The sequence below is a fragment of the Coregonus lavaretus genome, assembly GCF_964263955.1.
Source record: "Coregonus lavaretus genome assembly, contig: HAP1_SCAFFOLD_231, whole genome shotgun sequence".
In the NCBI taxonomy this organism is placed as follows: domain Eukaryota; kingdom Metazoa; phylum Chordata; class Actinopteri; order Salmoniformes; family Salmonidae; genus Coregonus; species Coregonus lavaretus.
Genome location: NW_028163077.1, coordinates 330663 through 353812, shown reverse-complemented (window position 1 = coordinate 353812; position 23150 = coordinate 330663). Strand labels below are relative to the sequence as shown.

General features: G+C 45.0%; 1 protein-coding gene across 1 annotated transcript; it reads left to right on the top strand.

The window, feature by feature from the left end:
- The first annotated feature begins 3579 nt into the window (after window positions 1–3579).
- Window positions 3580–21837, top strand: LOC311118524 (uncharacterized protein). The gene is made up of 10 exons (XM_084193320.1): window positions 3580–3776; window positions 9917–10406; window positions 10607–11706; window positions 12249–12511; window positions 12675–12801; window positions 13296–13352; window positions 13945–14061; window positions 15143–15209; window positions 20519–20615; window positions 20964–21837. The coding sequence occupies exons 2-10, from the start codon at window positions 9950–9952 to the stop codon at window positions 21106–21108; spliced, it is 2430 nt and encodes an 809-aa protein (XP_084049446.1). The 5' UTR covers window positions 3580–3776; window positions 9917–9949; the 3' UTR covers window positions 21109–21837.
- Window positions 21838–23150: the final 1313 nt, after the last annotated feature.

Sequence of the window (23150 nt, the reverse complement as noted above, 5' to 3'; positions counted from 1 at the left end):
ATATCTGAGAAGCCAAGATGATAGTTTTCCTCGTTTTTGTTTTTAGACTTTACAAGCATGTGAGATGTATTCTTTTTCTCCCAGCTGTGTTACAGCCTAGTGATGGATTCAACTGCTGTGGTAAGGAAAAAGCCCAAGTCGTGTCCCAAATGGTACCCTATTCCTTACAAGTGGCACTTCTTTTGACCAGAGCTTAATGGACCCTGGTTAAAAGTAGTGCACTACAGTACATAGGGAAATAGGATGCCATTTGGGATGCAGAAATTATTATTGTTTTTTTTGGAAAAGCAAACTATTTTATTAATGGAGTGTCCTATGTAGGTTAGGTTGTGCTGTTGTTGATGTTGTGTGGGTTTACAATCGTATTTCCTTTTATCAAGAGTCATGAACAAGGCCATTTTCCTGTTAAATTAAATATTAAAAGATCACAAGACTATCTATAAAGTTAGGTCTAACCAAATTGTTTTCTCACCAATTGACTTCAGATGAGGATATAGGATTCAGGACGAGAAATTTGACTAAAATCCAGTTATTTAGTATGAAGTGTAAAAGATGCCTCTCTGCTACAACATGCAAACGGTTGTTTCTGTATGATGTAGCTAGTGTTGTCTGACTGAGTGCCTCAGGAAAGAAGATCCCTAGTTAACAGATTCATTCTCTATTCTGTGTTTTCAACGGAGGATCCTGCATATAAACCAGTCCCACAGGTGCAATGAAACTCTTAGTCTGTGTCCCAAAGGACAATCTATTCCTTATATAGTGCACTACTTTCGACAAGAGCCCATGGGGCAAATGTAGTTCACTATGTAGGGAATAGTGTGCCATAGGGCTCTGGTCAAAACTAGTGCACTATGTAGGGAATAGGGTGTCATTTGGGACACACACAGTGACTTATTATACACACTACTTCCTAACTGATTGAAACCAAATCGAGTCATTCATTGAGAATTTTGACATTTTGCATTGGAGCATTTTTTTGTGTGTGTGTGCATTAAATTAGTAATTCCACTAGTGGTGCTATCTCCCTCTTCAAATGTCTTATTTTCCCATGCTTTTGTTAAAACAACTACTTTGTAGATCAATAAACGTGTCATCTTGGAATGTGCCGGTGCTCAATGTGTTTCATTCTGGCAGGGCTGAACCACAGACCGAGCTCTTGACAACGAGCCATCAGGAAAACAAGAGAGTCTGTGTCCTGCCCCTGCCAAGCTGAGAAGCTGAGAGAGGGAGCGAGGAAAGGAGGGAGATAGAGAGTGTGTGTGTGTGTGTGTACATAAAAGAAGTAGGGGAGAGAGAGACAGTGTGGGTGTGTGCATGCTTGTGTACAGTCTGTGAGCATGTGTCTGTAAGAGAGAGATGAAGGGATGGAGACAGAGTTTGAGAAGGAGAGATAGGGTAGAGTCCTCTGATTTGACATCTTCCCTCACATACACAAATGCCTTTATCGCAGTGACTGAGTGATTACAGACAGGAAGTTATGCAGTTATGTGGAGGAGCAGTGGTATGGGTTAAAGAAGCAATCAGCAATAACAAAGCGAGTACCCTTCCACTGTTTTGGTAATAAACATCTGAGGGATGGGGCTGGAGAAATGTAACCACTCTCAAATTCATAGACAGAGCTATGGATGAAAGGACGGACCATCCATGATCTCAAAATGATCCGTATTTAAGTTTTGACTGCATTGCATTGCTTACAAACAATTGAGTAAAACAAGCTGATATTTTGGGTTATGATGGGCTATGAGAGTTGAACTAATAAGCTCATTTATAAATTATATTCTTCAAGAATCAATGGGTATTATTATTCATTTGAAAGTCCTAAATAGATGTACCAATCACAGATTGCCCCTTTAAAACTGCTTTCCTCAGCCTGGGATGCCTCGGGAAAAACTAAGTGGATGTGTCTGACATACAAACCGATATTTAATAAACAAAATGGTTAAAATTAGGTTAGGGGTTAAGGTTGAGGTAAGGGTCCGTTTTTGTTTAGTCGGGGTGTCAATGGAATGCTCAGGATGACTCTGGTGATGGTTTGTTTATGTTCTGTAACTCCCCCTGCTGTTTCTTTAACAAACTGTTACCATGGGAATGTAGGCCTATGTACTGTTCAATAGTAACATTTGTATCACATTCCTATTAATAAGATCTAGCACCTTTTTTATCTACTTAAAATTATAAATATGTCTTTTTATAGATGTGATTTTGTAGTGGCAGGTAGCCTAGTGGTTAAGAGTTTTGGGCCAGTAACCAAAAGGTCACTGGTTTGAATCCCTGAGCAGACTAGGTGATAAATCTGTTGATGTGCCCTTGAGCAAGGCACTTAACCCTAATTGTCGCTCTGGATAAGAGTGTCTGCTACATAATGTAGAAAAATGAGCTGTTATATGACTTGACTGATTTTATGATCTCCATTGATAATAATGTGATGTAATCCTAAAAGATTATAGAGACGGTCCGACATGACTGAACGTTACTCAGTAATCTAATCTGGTTGGAGTGATTGCTTGACCTAATCTGAGTCCTATGAGCACAGATTGCCAGATAGAGTTCTGAGACTCAGTCAATGACTACGTATTGCTGCCATAGCAGGCTCCAGCGTTGTGGATGTCAATATTGAATGTGGACTGATTGTGGGTATGTCCCAAATGGCACCCTATTCCCTATATAGTGCACTACCTTTGACCAGCTGTGGTCAAAAGTAGTGCACTACATAGGGAATAAGTGTCTATTTGGGATGCAAAATGACTGTTGTTATAACAGTGAATAAATGACTTGTGGAGCCAAGTCTCATTTGCTGGGAGCTGAGGGCACCTTCAAGAACATAGATGTGTCTAAAAGTATTTTATCTCGTCAGCTGAGCGACGCCAGGCGACCGGAAAAGGACCCTCGTCTCTCTGAGCCCTTGACCTTGTGTCAGTCAGACACATTAAATGACAAATAGCTTATTCTATGTGGGTGTCCTCGAGTCCACATAGCCTACAGAGGCCATGCGTTTCTTATTGGAAGCACATTCACACAGAATGGATTGGATTCTTATAACCCATGGTAATAATATTTGTAACTGTATCTTCCTGCCAGCCCATCTGTCTGCCTGGCTGTCTGGCTGTCTGTCTTTCTTTCTTTCTTTCTTTCTTTCTTTCTTTCTTTCTTTATCTCCCTCTCAACTTGAATTAAAATATTTCTCAGCTGACTAAAAGAGGTGCTGCATGAGCATCCTTCAATCACAGTCCAGTAGTGGATAGGTGCACTTGTCTCGGTGTGTCTGTGAGCACAGCACAGCTGGAGTAGGCTATAACCTATGTTACCATTATTACCATATGAACAAAAGATATGTGGCAATTCCATATGAGCAGTGATGTCGCATCACTGGCATGTACTGTATGTCTCCATGCCATACCAGTAAAGTATTGTTACCCACCCACTTTACCCAGAAGCTCTCATGTTTTGTAAATATTGAAAAAACATTTTTGTAAATCAACACTACCTCTTATTTAATCTAAGCTAAATAAACAAAGAAAATGATTATTTTACAAATAACAGCATTTGGGCTGGCATTACCGGAAGTAACGAGTCGGCACCATTGTTTAATGTATTTGTTATCATGCCAACAGAGTGAAGTGGAGAGATGCAGTAACTGTAGCCTGATAGAGAGAGGCAGTGTAACTTAGCTAGCTACATTCCAGGAATTTAGTCAGAATCAACATTTTGTTTCGTACATCTTAGTTTGTCTGCACATCCCGGTTGTGAGATGAACACCATAGCTACTACATCTGAAGGTAAGGGGGAAATAGCTAGCTTGCTTGCTAACTAAGTAGCTATTAGCTAGCTAGTTGTTAGCTCTGGTCCATGGCGTTACTTGTGCCATTATGCCGCAAGAGCCTTCTTCAATGGCCTGCATCAATCAATTCATCCATCCATGAAGGATTTTGTCACCCGATGTTGTTTAGTGACTGGCTTCAATATAGCTACTTTAAGTAAAGATGTTGCTAAAGTGTTGACGAACGTTTCTCTGTATGCTCAATCTACCGCCACGCTAGCTCTGGTGCATGCGAATGCGTCGGATCGGCAATATGGGCTTCATCCGACGCGTGCCCATAGACCAGAGCTAGCTAACTAGTTTGAACAAACATTTATTGTGTTTTCAAAAGCAAACACTTTTGTCTCATTTATGCTCCCAGTTAACTGGCTAACGTTAGCTATTAAGATCTACGTAGCTAGTTTAGTTTACTAGCTAGATATCTAATTAAAGCATTCGTTTGCTAGCCTGCCAGTTTAAAACACCTGCCTAATCTAAAATGGTTCTGTTGTTTCAAAGCTAACATTAACGTTAGTAGCTAGCAAACATGTATTTGTTTCTCAACAAGCTAACTAGTTATATTTCCTCATCATTACCTATTTGTCATAGCTCAGGGTTTATCTCACGGTCTACAGAAATCAACTTAATTTCCCACTTCTACAGGGTCTCAAAGTTAAGTGGTTTATCTAGCTAGTTAGAACAACCCCTAGTCCTAATGACTCTCAGTCCCATTACATTACACAGAAGAGTCATTGGAAGAAGACGTCTTCTGTAGGGGGGCGTTTTGTTAAGAGCCCTGACATTAACACGCATCGCTTGCGGTATGGTTTTGGAAGCACAATGACCTTATCTTTCATATCAGTGAGAAATAAGGTTAAATTGATACACAACTTTTATAGGGTTAGTGTTCCAACGGCCATATATCCATGTTACAGAGAATGACCTACCTACCGTGCTCCAAACATGTGTAAGCGTAACTCTGGAAGTGTAGTTTTGTTGGATGGAGGCTGAGGCGCCCATAGCTGTAGGGGATCTGTGCAAAACTGCTACAGTGGTTTATTATTTATTTATAGGATTCTTTCTTGCTGATGAAAGATAAGGGCCATATGTTTCGATTGACGTTTCTGAACGTTAAAACACATAGTTGGGATTATAGTTCACATGAGCCAGTCGTTGGCGAAGCTAATGTCTGAAAACTGTAGGGAGAAGGCAGAATGCCGCCTAGCGTTTGAGAGCTAAAACAACCCCCGTGCTGGGAAACGATGAGGTATGTCAACAGTGCACTGGAGCTAGAATAGCCTCGCTCATTCTTAGAGAGCCATGTCAATGGGTTGGTGAAATTACAACACACCAAAATGAGTACAGAAATGATGATTTAGCTAATGTTACATTGAATGTAATTTAATATATTTTTAGCAACTAGCAAGCTAAATGTCATCCTTACCCGGCAACAAGATAACCACTTGTGTTGTAGCCATGCACTGTGACTGCGTGGCACACAAATGAACATTTTCCATTGCCCGTAAATGTATATTCATTGCAGTTCATTGGCATCATGTTACAGGTAGCTAGCTAGAAAGGCTCATTCATTAGTTGGGTAGCTTTGGATAAGCCTATATCTCTGTCTTTACTGACTGATACATTGTACATTAGTGGTGAAGGGACACGCTTCTTAATGGTTAATGGCTTTTTAATGGTGTGCTGGCTGCTAATATTATAAAGTACAGAGTTTCTGGTGGAAGAGGCTCTACCCTGTTCCCTATGTAGTGCACTACTTTTGACCAGTCCAGAGCCCTATTGGCCCTGGTCAATAGTAGTGCACTATATAGGGTTCCATTTGGGACGTACCCTGTTTATGTGGGTGCAGCACCCTCCCTATCTGTGAGCGGACTAGCGGAGCACACTGGTGCTGCTGGAGACAATTCCCTGGATCGGGTTACGCTGGCTGGCTGGCTGGCTGGCTGGCTGGCTGGCTGACTGGCTGGCTGGCTGACTGGCTGGCTGGCTGACTGACTGACTGACTGGGGGTGTTGTAGGCTTTGTCCTGGCTACTTTTTCCACTCCAATAGCCTCAACAATAAGAGAACAACTAAGGAGGTAGATAGTAGCCCTATTGAGCCTAGAATAACTGATATAACAGGAAAACAAGAGACTAAAGAATAACTGTTAACTTTTAGGATATTTAACGAATTCTTCAAGTATTGAGTTGAGTTGGCTCCCGTGATGGGGAAAGTGTGAGTGTACTGTAAGATGCAGCTAGTCTATCAGTGAGGAGTTAAGTAGGTAGCTAGGATTACCCCGTGACCTTGATCTCTGGCGTTCTCTATGTGTCCCAAATGGCACCCTAGGGCTCACCCTGGTCAAAAGTAGTGCACTAGGGAATAAGGCGCCATTTGGGATGCAGCCTCTGTCCTGGAAGGTGAAGGTCCTCTACCCTTCTTTAGGAGTGTACAGTCATACACTCCCCTTACTGAGTAAACGGTTTCCGTTGCAAAACGTTTTGCTACGGTCTGCGACTAATGAATGCACCCCAGGTTAGTCCAGCCTCAATGCACAACAAACAACACATTGGCAAGCTTTACTCCTGATAAGGCCTGAAACAGTCTTGATTTAACCAGTTGCTTATGGGCCGTTAATATCTGCTACTTAGTAATAATATAATATTGCCTAATAATATATTCCTTTTAGCAGAAACTTTTATCCATGATGACTTAAAGTAGTCCGTGCATACATTTTCGTATGGGTACTGCATGTAGCACAATCTCAGAGTTAACAACCAAATCCCACTGCTGCTGACTTGCGTGCCAAAAATATTTGTTTGCAGTTCCTGTTTAGTGAGAGCACAAAGTCACGCATGGAGAAGTCAATGACACACAGGCTGCATTCAAAATGGCATCCTATTCCCTATATAGTGCACTACTTTTCACCAGGGTCCACATTGGGTAGTAGTGCACTAATATAGGGAATAGGGTGCAATTTGGGACTTAGCCGTACACTTGGGTGATATGATTACAGTTGATGTCTGTGTAGCCTGTGTTTTTTTTTTTTTACACTTTATTGACCTTCTCCTAATGTTTAAATTAACGTTTAGCAGGGCTCTACGCTGACCTTTTTTTCACAAGGATCACGTGTGTGCCTATGTTGAATAATGTAGGAGCACAGAAATACATTTAGGAGCACAATGAAAAATATTTGAGGTAATAAAGCTAGAATCCAAACATTTTTTTGGCGCACTGGTGCTCCTATAATAACATTCCAGGTCACACAGCTAAATATTTAGGCACATATGCGAGTAAAATGGTCGCACTGTAGAGCTCTGTTTAGCCAAACTTACTCTGCTTTATTACAATAGCAAGAGCATGTAGGCATAATGGCTATGTTGAACAAGGCCTACTGTCTGTTAATAATGACATATGGCTATGTTGAACAAGGCCTACTGTCTGTTTATAATGACATATGGCTATGTTGAACAAGGCCTACTGTCTGTTTATAATGACATATGGCTATGTTGAACAAGGCCTACTGTCTGTTTATAATGACATATGGCTATGTTGAACAAGGCCTACTGTCTGTTTATAATGACATATGGCTATGTTGAACAAGGCCTACTGTCTGTTTATAATGACATATGGTTGTGTAGAACAAGGCCTACTGTCTGTTAATAATGACATATGGCTATGTTGAACAAGGCCTACTGTCTGTTTATAATGACATATGGCTATGTTGAACAAGGCCTACTGTCTGTTTATAATGACATATGGCTATGTAGAACAAGGCCTACTGTCTGTTTATAATGACATATGGTTATGTTGAACAAGGCCTACTGTCTGTTTATAATGACATATGGCTATGTTGAACAAGGCCTACTGTCTGTTTATAATGACATATGGCTATGTTGAACAAGGCCTACTGTCTGTTTATAATGACATATGGCTATGTTGAACAAGGCCTACTGTCTGTTTATAATGACATATGGCTATGTTGAACAAGGCCTACTGTCTGTTAATAATGACATATGGCTATGTTGAACAAGGCCTACTGTCTGTTTATAATGACATATGGTTATGTTGAACAAGGCCTACTGTCTGTTTATAATGACATATGGTTATGTTGAACAAGGCCTACTGTCTGTTTATAATGACATATGGCTATGTTGAACAAGGCCTACTGTCTGTTTATAATGACATATGGCTATGTAGAACAAGGCCTACTGTCTGTTTATAATGACATATGGTTATGTTGAACAAGGCCTACTGTCTGTTTATAATGACATATGGCTATGTTGAACAAGGCCTACTGTCTGTTAATAATGACATATGGCTATGTTGAACAAGGCCTACTGTCTGTTTTATAATGACATATGGCTATGTTGAACAAGGCCTACTGTCTGTTTATAATGACATATGGCTATGTTGAACAAGGCCTACTGTCTGTTAATAATGACATATGGCTATGTAGAACAAGGCCTACTGTCTGTTAATAATGGCTGTGTAGAACAAGGCCTACTGTCTGTTAATAATGACATATGGTTATGTTGAACAAGGCCTACTGTCTGTTAATAATGACATATGGCTATGTTGAACAAGGCCTACTGTCTGTTAATAATGACATATGGCTATGTTGAACAAGGCCTACTGTCTGTTTATAATGACATATGGCTATGTTGAACAAGGCCTACTGTCTGTTAATAATGACATATGGCTATGTTGAACAAGGCCTACTGTCTGTTTATAATGACATATGGCTATGTTGAACAAGGCCTACTGTCTGTTTATAATGACATATGGCTATGTTGAACAAGGCCTACTGTCTGTTTATAATGACATATGGCTATGTTGAACAAGGCCTACTGTCTGTTAATAATGGCTGTGTAGAACAAGGCCTACTGTCTGTTTATAATGGCTGTGTAGAACAAGGCCATATGATTCAGAGGAGAACTGGGTGAAAGTGTTGTGGTCAGATGAGACCAAAATCGAGCTCTTAGGCATCAACTCAACTCGCCGTGTTTGGAGGAGGAGGAATGCTGCCTATGACCCCAAGAACACCATCCCCACTGTCAAACATGGAGGTGGAAACATTATGCTTTGGGGGTGGTTTTCTGCTAAGGGGACAGGACAACTTCACCGCATTAAAGGGACGATGGACGGGGCCATGTACCGTCAAATCTTGGGTGAGAACCTCCTTCCCTCAGCCAGGGCATTGAACATGGGTCGTGGATGGGTATTCCAGCATGACAATGACCCAAAACACACGGCCAAGGCAACAAAGGAGTGGCTCAAGAAGAAGCACATTAAGGTCCTGAAGTGGCCTAGCCAGTCTCCAGACCTTAATCCCATAGAAAATCTGTGGTGGGAGCTGAAGGTTCGAGTTGCCAAACGTCAGCCTCGAAACCTTAATGACTTGGAGAAGATCTGCAAAGAGGAGTGGAACAAAATCCCTCCTGAGATGTGTGCAAACCTGGTGGCCAACTACAAGAAACATCTGACCTCTGTGATTGCCAACAAGGGTTTTACCACCAAGTACTAAGTCATGTTTTGCAGAGGGGTCAAATACTTATTTCCCTCATTAAAATGCAAATTAATTTATAACATTTTTGACATGCGTTTTTCTGGATTTTTTTGTTGTTATTCTGTCTCACTGTTCAAATAAACCTACCATTAAAATTATAGACTGATCATGTCTTTGTCAGTGGGCAAACGTACAAAATCAGCAGGGGATCAAATACTTTTTTTCCCTCACTGTATGGCTATGTAGAACAAGGCCTTCCTGTTTTTCCCCTCACTGTATGGCTCTGTAGAACAAGGCCTTCCTGTTTTTCCCCTCACTGTATGGCTATGTAGAACAAGGCCTTCCTGTTTTTCCCCTCACTGTATGGCTCTGTAGAACAAGGCCTTCCTGTTTTTCCCCTCACTGTATGGCTATGTAGAACAAGGCCTTCCTGTTTTTTCCCTCACTGTATGGCTATGTAGAACAAGGCCTTCCTGTTTTTCCCCTCACTGTATGGCTCTGTAGAACAAGGCCTTCCTGCTTTTTCTCCACCACCATATTTATTTGATTGAACAATCAGGCAGTCTTCTGGTAGGCCGTTCTGAACGCAACCTGTTTGTGTTCTCCCTCCAGGTGTATGAGGCCTTCAGCCAGGAGAGCTCACCCATGGAACAGGAAGTGATGCGCATATACCCCTCCTCCCCCCCTCCGCTGGACGACGAATCAGGGGGAGAGGAGGACGATGACGAGTTTCGGGATTTCTCTGGGGGTGTGCCCTCCTCTGGAGGGGTGGCAATGTCATCCAACCAGCTGTGCCCCTCCACGACAGACCCCGCCTCCCCAACCCCATCAATGGTGCACTTTAGTGTTAGTAACTCCTCCTTCTTCGCCGGAGCTACCCATAGCAACGGAATCTCGAAACAGTTCCGAGCAGCTGACGACCTGAAGAAGCCACGGTCGCCAGTGGTGGACCAATCACAGCCCGCTAACACTGTGACCCTAGAGGTTGGCAGGGGTCGGCCGGGGTTGGAGGTCAAAGGGCAGCCCTGTCATTGCGACCTCCCTGATCTCCCTCTCACCAATGGGTTTACCGAGCGGCATCACCAGGGGACCATGTCTGCAGGTAACAACTTTAGTCCTGAGGGCAGTCATGGAGTTGTTTGTGAGGTTGCCTAGCAACTTAGCCTTTGTAATACACGTTTTCTTTGTTTTTGTTGTATTGTGTTTTTAATCCTCAGTCATTTTTTATATATGTACTGTTGTACTCAAATGGCTGAGGCATCTCTATATGTATTTTATAACGAATTAATTAATTCACCACAGGTCTTGTACCGGCTGGTCTGGGCTCCCCCAGCCAGGAGCAGGGGTTTGCAGACTTCTCTGCGTTCGCCGAGCCAGAGATGGAGCTGGAGCCCTGGTGCTGCGGCTTCACTCACACTACGGAGTACAGGAAAGACGGCAGGACAGAAGGGACAAACCTAGCCAACGGTTTCTGCGAAGCATACTCAGTCAAGAAGGACATAGAGCAGCGGGCCAGAATAGAGCGTGGCGGGCCTGACTCTCGGTGTTTAGCACAGCAAGGGGACAGGGACTGCACTGGAGTCCAGCAACACCCTCAGGACTCCGCTGGCCTCTTACCCCCCACGGAGGTACTCTGTGCTAGGGGTGAGGGGCTGGGGGAGCCTGGGGAGAGGGTACCCAGCATCAACAGGGATAGCACTCTTGGCACGCTTACACAGGACCCAGAATTGGGAGGGGGGAGGGAGGAGGAAGAGAAGGGGAGTGAAACAGAGGACAGTGTGTCTCCTCTCCCCACCACAGTCAGTGGGTCAGTGAGTGAGGACTTTGCCTCCTTCGGTGAGGCTGTGTCCTCAGACGCTTTGGAGGAGTTTGGAGACTTTGGCGAGACGGTCTTCACTCCCTTGTCACCAGGTGAGGAGGAGGTGCAGCGGAGTGACCTCGGAGAGGAGACGGAGACAAAGATGGGGGAGGAGGAAGACGACAACGAAGAAGAGGACTTTGGAAACTTCAGGGATGCTGGATCCTTCCCTAGCCAGGACGACTTTGCTGACTTCTACCAATCAGAGTCCAGGACACAGGAGGTCTTTGGTGACTTTGACCAGGACTATTCTGAGGACCCAGGTCCGACTGAGGTGTGTGGTGAGGAGGTTGGACATGGAGACCTCCCCCTCAGTGACAGCTTTGCAGACTTCCACTCTGCTCCCCTGGAGGGGGGTGCGGAGGGGCAGGGTGAGAGGGAGGAGGGCTGGGGGGCTTTTGGGGACCAGAGAGGTCTGTCTGAGGGGGAGACCTGGGCAGAGCTTGGAGAGGAGGAGAGAGCCAGGCGGACAGAAGAAGAGGAGGTGAAGAGGGAGGGGGAGAGATGTCAGGGAGGTGCTGCTGTACAAAGGGACAGTCTGCAGGTGAGTGGTCTCCGGAGTTATTAGAGTGGATTTATAACATAACGCCGTAAAGACAGCCCCAGCTCCGACACCTCACATTTTCTCCCACACGGCCAACACACAATATATACCGGTGCGATGACTGGTCAGCCGCTGCATGCGCAAATGTAAAGTGATAGCACGTTGGGACTTCCAACAGAATTCTCCGGGAGAACCGGATAAAAAGGCATCCTACAGTACTTAGTTGTCCCTCTTACATGTGTAGTATGTTTGTCATAACCTCTGACTCCGCAATAATAGTTCTGTCCAGAGGTTTTTATTATTGTATCAATAGATTGTCACTGTAGTTAGCCTATCCCAGGGGTAGTCCCCCAGAGGTAGTCCCCCAGAGGTAGTTCACCCCAAAATGAGTTTGCTGGAATAAGACAGTTCCTGCCAGACTTCAGTTCACTTCAAAATCAGGTAGAGTTAGTTTCAAAATCTTTCCCATTAATTTTGTTTGATTATAATGTAGTACACTGCAATGTAGTAGATCTCAAACAAGCACTGTTTCTCCCATTCAGGCCTCCCTGTCTATCCGGCTACAGAGGGTCCTGCAGACCAGCTTCCCTGCAGTGGCAGTCCCAGAACTGGATCAGGAGAGGAGTATGGAGAGGGGGATGGAGGAGGAGACTGGGGTGGAGGAGAGTGAGGAGGAGACGGAGACAGAGGAGGAGGAGAGGGGGGTAGAGGTGTTGAAGGTACTCAGCCTCAGGGCTCTGCTAGAGACTCTGGGCACCCAGCCTGAGGAAGAGGAGACGAAGGGGCTCAACCACACTACACACTGGTGAGAGAACCTTTAGTGATGATGATGAAGATGATTATAACGATGATCATGCTGAAGATGATGTTGAGGATAATGGTTCAGTGGAATAACAGCAGATCGCTTTGGAGGCTGGCCAAAGCACTACTCTACTGTATATGACCGCCTCGTTGTTTGCTTTACCCAGGATTCCTAGGGGCGCGTGGCGGCAGCCTCAGGACCTCCACGATGCCGTGGGCCTGGGGTTCCAGTGGGGCGGTTCCCATAGCAACAGGACCCTGCTCCGCTGTCTGGGGATGGACACCAGGAACATGGTAACGGCCTCTTTTCAGTTTAATTTCCATGAGAGCAACATAACTAAATAAAACATGATTCGAAGCTATCTGTCTTTGACAACTACAACATCAACAATGTAGTAAGTGATGTGTCTTGGGCCTGATGGGGTGTGTGCTCTGCCTCCCTCCCGCCCTCAGCCCCTCCCTCCCGCCTTCAGCCCCGCCCTCAGCCCCTCCCCCCCGCCCTCAGCTCCTCCCTCCCGCCCTCAGCCCCTCCCTCCCCTATTTCCATATTGTACATAATTACTGTAAATGTGTCTAATATCCCTTTTACTATGTAGAAGTGCTCTGTTGTTGCTTTATCTATAGGGTACATACTGTATGCGGGTTATCTGTCAATTCTTCATCTCTTAATATAATATTATTCTGTCTGTATATTCTGTTTATTGGTGTAAAAGCAGGACCATTTCACCTGTTTGAATTCCTGCTACATGTAAAGGTATTGGTGATTTCTGATTGTCTCTCCTCCACAGTTGTTCACTGGCCAGAGAAAGCAGCCTGTCATAGTTCCTGTGTTTGCAGCCAGCCTGGTGAGTGGACTTATGGAGATACCATTCTGTGTCCCAAATGGCACCCTATTCCCTACACAGTGCACTACTTTTGACCAGGGCCCATATGGACACAGTCCATGGTGGCCCTAGTTCCATTTCTGTCCCTGGAACCTCCCCCTAAGCCTGGGTACCAGTCCATTTGTTCCATCCATGCCTCTCCTGGCCACTCCTTTTCATGCCAAACATGACAAGGAGTTGACATGATAGCACAAACAGATCTGGGACCAGGCTACCGCCCTTTAGCCTTGTATGCTGATAGCCCCTTAATGTTCACAGATCTGACTACTGGGTAGGTGTAAAGCAATAAGATGATGACTTGGCAGTCGGCCACATTGCTTTCTCCCTGTCCAAACCTTTCATCATGTGACATGTATTCCAAATGCCTTGTGCCAGGCATTGCCAGGTGTTCCATGGTGACCTCTTTCTTTCACCACCTCTCCCTTTCCCCTTCACCTTTTATTCCCTATTGCTCTCCCCCCACCCCCGTCTCTCGCTCTCTCTCCCATCACCCCCCCTCTCTCCTCCCTCTCTCTCTCACCATCTCCCCCTGTCCCTCTCTCCTCTCTTTCAGGGAATGTTAGAGCCCACCAAAGAGCCAGTGAGAGCAGCCTCAGCTGCGGAGCAGACTGCTGCCACAGCACAAGCACTTCCTGGGTCACAGGAAACAACCACCACCTCCTCAATACAGGTACAGAAACAGGTGTAGGGTGAAGTTGCCCTAGACGCTGATATGGGGTCAGTTTAGCATTTTCCCTCCTAATAGTTATGGTTAGAATTGGGGGAGGGGAAGCAGATCCTAGATCTGTACCTAGGGGAAACGTCACCCCAGAGCTACAGGCAGACCATGGCTGTGTGTGAACATGTTACCAGCTGTTAAACTCTCCTCCGTCTTTGTTTCTGCAATCCTTCACCCATTTCTCAAAGCTCATTGGAGGAGGAGGTCTGAGAGGAGGGACCTTGGAACCTCTCTTCCAATGAACTTTGAGAGAGAGGTAAGAATAGTTATTTTCCTTGAATCGAGGACAGAAGAAGCTAGGATGTGACCGTTGGTAACGTCTCCAGATAGCCTGTGGCTAGGATGTGACCGTTGGTAACGTCTCCAGATAGCCTGTGGCTAGGATGTGACCGTTGGTAACGTCTCCAGATAGCCTGTGGCTAGGATGGGACCGTTGGTAACGTCTCCAGATAGCCTGTGGCTAGGATGGGACCGTTGGTAACGTCTCCAGATAGCCTGTGGCTAGGATGGGACAGTTGGTAACGTCTCCAGATAGCCTGTGGCTAGGATGGGACCGTTGGTAACGTCTCCAGATAGCCTGTGGCTCACACAGTACACACACACACACAGGGCAACATTTTTCAATGGATGATAGTGAGTCAATTCCTCCCTCGATAATGAAGTTACCCTAAACACTGACCTAGGATCAGATATCCTTACCGCAGATCCTAACCTTAGCATTAGGAGGATAATGACAATATCTGACCCTGGACTAACTTACTACCAACTCCCAATTCCTCTGTGCTGTCCTCTATCCATCACTAAGACCTGGCCGTATTCACAAAGAGTCTCAGTCTCAGAGTAGGAGTGCTGATCTAGGATCAGTTTAGTCTTTTAGCTCATAATGAATCAGATTTCATGAACCAGGGGGACCTGATCCCAGATCAGCACCCCTTTCTCTGATGTTGTTTTGTGAGTATGGGCCTTCAAGAGACCGTGTTGAATAGAGGGCACAACGCTGAGCCTCACTGCAGTTTGTTCCTTCCGCCAACAGGGGGCCCCCCAGCCTTGGTCCCAGTTTGACTGGAGCAGCAGTGGCCTTGGCATCAACCCTCTGGATGGTACGTCCCCCCGCTGAGCCCCCTACCTCCAGGGCCAGAGATGAGGCTGCTGTCCACTCTACGCTGCTTTACACACACTACTCCTCCGTCTCAGCTTCTACCTTCCTCTCCTCCTCCGTCTCAGCTTCTACCTTCCTCTCCTCCTCCGTCTCAGCTTCTACCTTCCTCTCCTCCTCCGTCTCAGCTTCTACCTTCCTCTCCTCCTCCGTCTCAGCTTCTACCTTCCTCTCCTCCTCCGTCTCAGCTTCTACCTTCCTCTCCTCCTCCGTCTCAGCTTCTACCTTCCTCTCCTCCTCCGTCTCAGCTTCTACCTTCCTCTCCTCCTCCGTCTCAGCTTCTACCTTCCTCTCCTCCTCCGTCTCAGCTTCTACCTTCCTCTCCTCCTCCGTCTCAGCTTCTACCTTCCTCTCCTCCTCTGTCTCAGCTTCTACCTTCCTCTCCTCCTCTGTCTCAGCTTCTACCTTCCTCTCCACTCGCCCTGCTACTACTCTGAGACACTTTGTGAATACGGGCCCTGACACCTGTTTCTCTCTCTCTTTGTGAATACAGACCCTGACTCCTGTTTCTCTCTCTCTGTGAATACGGGCCCTGACTCCTGTTTCTCTCTCTCTTTGTGAATACAGACCCTGACTCCTGTTTCTCTCTCTCTTTGTGAATACAGACCCTGACTCCTGTTTCTCTCTCTCTTTGTGAATACGGGCCCTGACACCTGTTTCTCTCTCTCTTTGTGAATACGGGCCCTGACTCCTGTTTCTCTCTCTCTCTTTGTGAATACGGGCCCTGACTCCTGTTTCTCTCTCTCTTTGTGAATACGGGCCCTGACTCCTGTTTCTCTCTCTCTTTGTGAATACGGGCCCTGACACCTGTTTCTCTCTTTGGTTCCGTTGTCCACACTAGCATACCACTTATAATAAAGCAATGTGTTGGGCATGCATTCTACGTAAGTGGTATGTAAGTGTGGACTTTGGAACATAGTCTCTATCACTCCCTCCTCTCACTCTCTCCCTCCTCTCTCCCTCTCTCTCCCTCCTCTCCCTCTCTCCTCTGCTCCTCTCTCCCTCTCTCTCCCTCCTCTCTCCCTCCTCTCCCTCTCTCCCTCTCTCTCCCTCCTCTCCCCTCTCTCTCTCTCTCCCTCCTCTCTCTCTCTCTCCCTCCTCTCCCTCCTCTCCCTCCTCTCCCTCCTCTCCCTCCTCTCCCTCTCTTCCTCTCTCTCCCTCTCTCTCCCTCTCTCCCTCTCTCCCTCTCTCCCTCCTCTCCCTCTCTCCCTCCTCTCCCTCTCTCTCCCTCTCTCTCCCTCTCTCTCCCTCTCTCCCTCTCTCCCTCCTCTCCCTCTCTCTCCCTCTCTCTCCCTCCTCTCCCTCTCTCCCTCTCTCCCTCTCTCCTCTGCTCCTCTCTTCACATTGATGTCTCCCTCTAGATGGTACAACCCTTTCCCTTTACCAATGGTATCTTATACTGTGGAATCCCAAGGCGCTCTCTCTCTATACGTCTAACTTACCGGCTACCTCATCTGCCCTGTATAGAGTGATGCTGATGAGGTTTCTCACTTGTTGTTACCCATCGTCATTGATCCAAACACTGTTTCTTATTGCTCTGGGCGACAGTTCTTTCAGTATTAGTGGGGGGAATCAGGCAAAGACAAGTCAAGCCATATAGATGAATGTGTTGCCATAGCCTAAAGTGAATCCCCCCAGTACGTGCATTTTGCCCCAGTGAGGAGGTCATAGTAGAAATAAGCTCTTGCGAAAAAGCCTCAAATCCAGACCTGTTTTATACTAACATTCCACTCCTTGTACTTTGTCATATGTCAAAAATGATGTTTGACATGACATGGAGTGGAATATCAGCACAAACAGACTGGTACCCAGGCTAGAGAAAGCCAGGATCGTCTTACTAGTACCCAGGCTAGAGAAAGCCAGGATCGTCTTACTAGTACCCAGGCTAGAGAAAGCCAGGATCGTCTTACTAGTACCCAGGCTAGAGAAAGCCAGGATCCTCTTACTAGTACCCAGGTTAGAGAAAGCCAGGATCATCTTACTAGTTCCCAGGCTAGAGAAAGCCAGGATCCTCTTACTAGTACCCAGGTTAGAGAAAGCCAGGATCGTCTTACTGGTACCCAGGCTAGAGAAAGCCAGGATCGTCTTACTAGTTCCCAGGCTAGAGAAAGCCAGGATCCTCTTACTAGTACCCAGGTTAGAGAAAGCCAGGATCATCTTACTAGTACCCAGGTTAGAGAAAGCCAGGATCCTCTTACTGTTTTCTGTTTAAGCTGCTATTCTGTGTTCTCTTATATTCTTCTGTATCTTTACTTTACATTTTCTTTATAAAATAAAGAGGACATGTATATATTCAGTAAATTGAAACTGATCTTTACAATCACTGTGATATACAGTGCATTCGGAAAGTATTCACACCCCTTGACTTTTTCCACATTTTGTTACGTTACAGACTTGTTCTAAAATTGATTACATTGTTTTTTTCCCCTCATCAATTTACACAAAATACCCCATAATGACAAAGCAAAAAACAGGTTTTTAGAAATGTTAGCAAATGGAAATATCACATTTACATAAGTATTCAGATCCTTTACTCAGTACTTTGTTGAAGCACCTTTGGCAGCGATTACAGCCTCGAGTCTTCTTGTGCATGACGCTACAAGCTTGGCACATCTGTATTTGGGGAGTTGCTCCCATTGTTCTCTGCAGATCCTCAAGCGCTGTCAGGTTGGATGGGGAGAGTTGTCTTAGCTGTGTGCTTAGGGGCGTTGTCCTGTTGGAAGGTGAACCTTCACCCCAGTCTGAGGTCCTGAGCGCTCTGGAGCAGGTTTTCATCAACTATCTCTCTACTTTGCTCTGTTCATCTTTCCCCCGATCCTGACTAGTCTCCCAGTCCCAGCTGCTGAAAAACATCCCCACAGCATGATGCTGCCACCACCATGCTTCACCGTAGGGATGGTGCCAGGTTTCCTTCAGACGTGACGCTTGGCATTCAGGCCAAAGAGTTCAATCTTGGTTTCATCAGACCAGAGAATCTTGTTTCTCATGGTCTGAGAGTCTTTAGGTGCCTTTTAGCAAACTCTAAGCGGGCTGTCGTGGCTTTAACTGAGGAGTAGCTTCCGTCTGGCCACTCTACTATGAAGGCCTGATTGGTGGAGTGCTGCAGAGATGGTTGTCCTTCTGGAAGGTTCTCCCATCTCCACATAGGAACTCTAGAGCTATGTAAGAGTGACCATCGGGTTCTTGGTCACCTCCCTGACCAAGGCCCTTCTCCCCCGATTGCTCAGTTTGGCAGGGCGGCCAGCTCTAGGAAGAGTCTTGGTGGTTCCAAACTTCTTCCATTGAAGAAGGATGGAGGCCACTGTGTTCTTGGGGACCTTCAATGTTGCAGACATTTTTTGGTACCCTTCCCCAGATCTGTGCCTCGACACAATCCTGTCTCAATCCTGTCTCGGAGCTCTACGGACAATTCCTTTGACCTCATGGCTTGGTCTTTGCTCTGACATGCACTGTCAACTGTGGGACCTTATATAGACAGGTGTGTGCCTTTCCAAATCATGTCCAATCAAATGAATTTACCACAGGTGGACTCCAATCAAGTTGTAGAAACATCTCAAGGATGATCAATGGAAACAGGATGCACCTGAGCTCAATTTTGAGTCTCATAGCAAAGGGTCTGAATACTTATGTAAATAAGGTATTTCTGTTTTTTATTTGTAATAAATTAGCTAACATTTCTAAAAACCTGTTTTCACGTTGTCATTATGGGGTATTTTGTGTGAATTGATGAGGATCTTTTTCTCTCATTTAATCCATTTTAGAATAAGGCTGTAACAAAATGTGGAAAAAGTCAAGGGCTCTGAATACTTTCCGAATGCACTGTATAAACACTATCTGCAAAAAAAATATGTTTTGATTTAGCTTGTATGTGTTTTTATTATTTATTTTTAGATTCCCCCAACCAATGAGATGCTTAAAGGTTCTTTGAGTGTGGTTGCAATAAACACTGTTGTAAATACGTGAATAAACCTCTTTTCTAATATATTACACCTATCTGAGCTGTCCTGCCTCTTGGTTTTCTCTGGCTTTTCTATCACTGCACTGACTACTTTCCTCCATAGACATGGATTGATGTGCCACATCCTGGTTTAACATGGGCAGTGCCATTGAGGTCTTTCACCATTATGAAGCAGTCAACTGGGTGTGAATATCTATAGGATAAATAAGGATCACAGAATTCCGTCCAGGTCAGCAGGAAGGATCTGCCAATGAATTCTACTCCTGAGCAAACATTCCATACCTGGATGTGGCAGTAAATCACCCACCTTGGCCTTAATGCCTGTTCAGACAACACACCTCCAGCAGGCAGTATGCAAACCCTTTCAGTTTGTTTACAGGCTGTCAATTAACTAATTTAAGTAAAATTGAGAAAGCCCTCAATAGCGCTGCCCATGCTGTCACAGAAGCAATAATGGCAAAGATGTAAGGAAGAGCCCTCTATCCAACTCTATGCTGCTTTCCTCTGTTCTGTATACTCATGTTCTAGATCTATACTGCCACCCACTGTGCTGAAGAACCAATTGCATGATGGTTTCCTCACCACTTGCTAGTTGTTTTGTACACCTCCGTTTCTCAACCTTGATTTGGACCAGAGACGGACGTGTTATGGTCGTCTTTTTTGTTTTGAACTCTAAACAAAGTCCAGAATGTGAGCGCTGCTTGTATTAGCATCCGCTAACTAACTGCCAGAAGCTCGTAGACCGATGAGGGAGTGAGAAACACAGGTGTACAGGATGTAACAGTCTGGGGTGAAGTTTCCCCTACAGATCTAGGATCAGCTTCCCCGCCCCAACCTTAACCATTAGTGGGGAAAATGCAACTAGGGGCATCTTCACCCTACTCCTATGTTTCCCCACTTCACCTCCCTCCCTCTTGTCCCTGTAGAGAGCAGAGGTCCCTCAGGGCTGGATCTTGATATCTGTGGGCCACTCACGCATGCAAAAACGTACATAATTGGCACTGAAAAATAGGTGTTTGATGAATATTTTAGTCCGTTTTTGTTGACGAAATGAACATTGATATACACACACTTGCGCACACACACTCACACACACATCACACATATACACACATACATGCACACACACTAAACAAGTGTACATTGGTATCTATGAACATGGAAGTTACATTGGTGGGCAGTAATTACATGGTTACTACAGTGTAGGTACAATGTGTGTGTACATACGTATTGTGTGTGTGTGTCTACGTATCGTGTGTGTGTGTGTGTGTGTGTGTGTGTGTGTGTGTGTGAAGGGGTGGATCCAGAGCTAGCCAGTGACCCCAGCAGACGTCTAGCAGACACCCTGAACCACCTCATGTCTACCATGGAGATCACCACTACCTCCACCAGGTCAGACTGACACTCACACACACACACACACCCTTAGAGATCAATAATTGATAATCAAGCATAATTGATTGGATTTATATAGTGCTTTGCCAGGGCTGAAAGAGTTTTGCATGGAAAGGGGGGAAACTCACCTGCAATCAAATGTCGCCTCTGTGTGTCCCATCTTAATGTGTTGTGTGTGTGTGTGTGTGTGTTACCTGTGTGTGTGTGTGTGTGTGTTACCTGTGTGTGTGTGTGTGTGTGTGTGTGTGTGTTACCTGTGTGTGTGTGTGTGTGTGTGTGTGTTACCTGTGTGTGTGTGTGTGTGTGTGTTACCTGTGTGTGTGTGTGTGTGTGTGTGTGTGTCAGGAAACCCCATAAGGATGAAGAGGAACAGCTGAGTGATGAGGCAGCCAGGGTGATCTGTGGGCTGGCTGACCTGTCCTTCATGAAGGCTAAGGTCCTAATGTTCCCTATCACTCTCACTGCTGGCTCTGGCACAGTGCTAGAGTGATGCACACATGGATGGACACAGACAAACACGGATGCTCACACACAAACACACACACACACACACACACACACACAAACACACACACACACACACACAAAAGACTGCTCCGCTTCAGCGCTAGATTGAACATGAATGTATGAAAAGTCAATATGTTGATAATCAGGAATATGGTGAAATAGTTTGGCACAGCATGTTAGTCTTTTGTTCTGAATGTATTCATGTATTTATGTTGTGACACACTGGTTGAGGACTAAGACTGAACCACACCTGCGAAGTCCAGTCATCTGCCTTGTTCTTCCAGTGGTCTTAGATCAATTTCCTGTTTTTCTTTTCAAGATGGCGATTTTATCTTAATGTATTTATTCTTAATGTGTGTTTTAGTTATTTTTGGTTCATGGAAATTCCTCATAAATCCAATGAATGTATTGTATATTATTTACATAACAGATTGGTCCATTATAACAATATTTATATGATATATGTTTGTGTTGTTGATCCAGAGGGTGACTTCGTCTTAAAAGGCACCATATTGTCTATACAGTGCATTCAGAAAGTATTCAGACCCCTTGACCTTTTCCACATTTTGTTAAGTTACATCCTTACTCTAAACTTGATTAAATAATTTTTTTCCCTCATCAATCTACACACAATACCCCGTAATGACAAAGCAAAAATAGGTTTTTAGAAATGTTTGCAAATGTATTACAAATAAACTGAAATATCACATTTACATAAGTATTCAGACCCTTTACTCAGTACTTTGTTGAAGCACCTTTGGCAATGATTACAGCCACAAGTCTTCTTGGGTATGACGCTACAAGCTTGGCACACCTGTATTTGGGGAGTTTCTCCCATTCTTCTCTGCAGATCCTCTCAAGCTCTGTCAGGTTGATCCTGACTAGGCTCCCAGTCCTTGCCTCTGAAAAACATCCCCACAGCATGATGCTGCCACCACCATGCTTCACCATAGGGATGGTGCCAGGTTTCCTCCAGACGTAACACTTGGCATTCAGGCCAGAGTGCAATCTTGGTTTCATCAGACCAGAGAATCTTGTTCCTCATGGTCTGAGAGTCCTTTGGTGCCTTTTGGAAAACTCCAAGCGGGTTGTCGTGGCTTTTACTGAGGAGTGGCTTCCGTCTGGCCACTCTACCATAAAAGCCTGATTGATGGAGTGCTGCAGAGATAGTTGTCCTTCTGGAAGGTTCTCCCATCTCCACAGAGGAACTCTGGAGCTCTGTAGGAGTGACCATTGGGTTCTTGGTCACCTCCCTGACCAAGGCCCTTCTCCTCCGATTGCTCAGTTTGGCAGGGCAGCCAGCTCTAGGAAGAGTCTTGGTGATTCCAAACTTCTTCCATTGAAGAATGATGGAGGCCACTGTGTTCTTGGGGACCTTCAATGCTGCAGACATGTTTTGTTACACTTCCCCAGGTCTGTGCCTCGACACAATCCTGTCTCGGAGCTCTACGAACAATTAATTCGACCTCATGGCTTGGTTTTGCTCTGACATGCACTGTCAACTGTGGGACCTTATATAGACTGGTGTGTGCCTTTCCAAATCATGTCCAATCAATTGAATTTACCACAGGTGGACTCCAATCAAGTTGTAGAAACATCTCAAGGATGATCAATGGAAACAGGATGCAACTGAGCTACATTTCGAGTCTCATAGCAAAGGGTCTGAATTCTTATATAAATAAGGTATTTCTGTGTTTTATTTGTCATACATTTGCCAAAATTTCTAAAAACCTGTTTTCACTTTGTCATTATGGGGTGTGTAGATTGATGAAGAATTTGTTTTAATAAAACAATTTTAGAATAAAGCTGTAATGTTAACAAAATGTGGAAAAAGTCAAGGGGTCTGAATACTTTCCCAATGCTCTGTGTAGTGTTCTACTATTGACCAATCAATCAATCAATCAAATTTATTTATAAAGCCCTTTTTTACATCAGCAGATGTCACAAAGTGCTAGACAGAAACCCAGCCTAAAACCCCAAACAGCAAGCAATGCAGATGCTGGGCCCTGGTGAAAAGTAGTGCAC

Excerpts from the sequence above, each read along its gene's own strand:
- LOC311118524 (XM_084193320.1), top strand. The coding sequence starts at position 9,950 with ATGGAACAGGAAGTGATGCGCATATACCCCTCCTCCCCCCCTCCGCTG. Across the intron at positions 13,353-13,944 it reads CTGTGTTTGCAGCCAGCCTG|GGAATGTTAGAGCCCACCAA; the intron begins GTGAGTGGACTT and ends CCTCTCTTTCAG. Across the intron at positions 15,210-20,518 it reads TGGCATCAACCCTCTGGATG|GGGTGGATCCAGAGCTAGCC; the intron begins GTACGTCCCCCC and ends GTGTGTGTGAAG.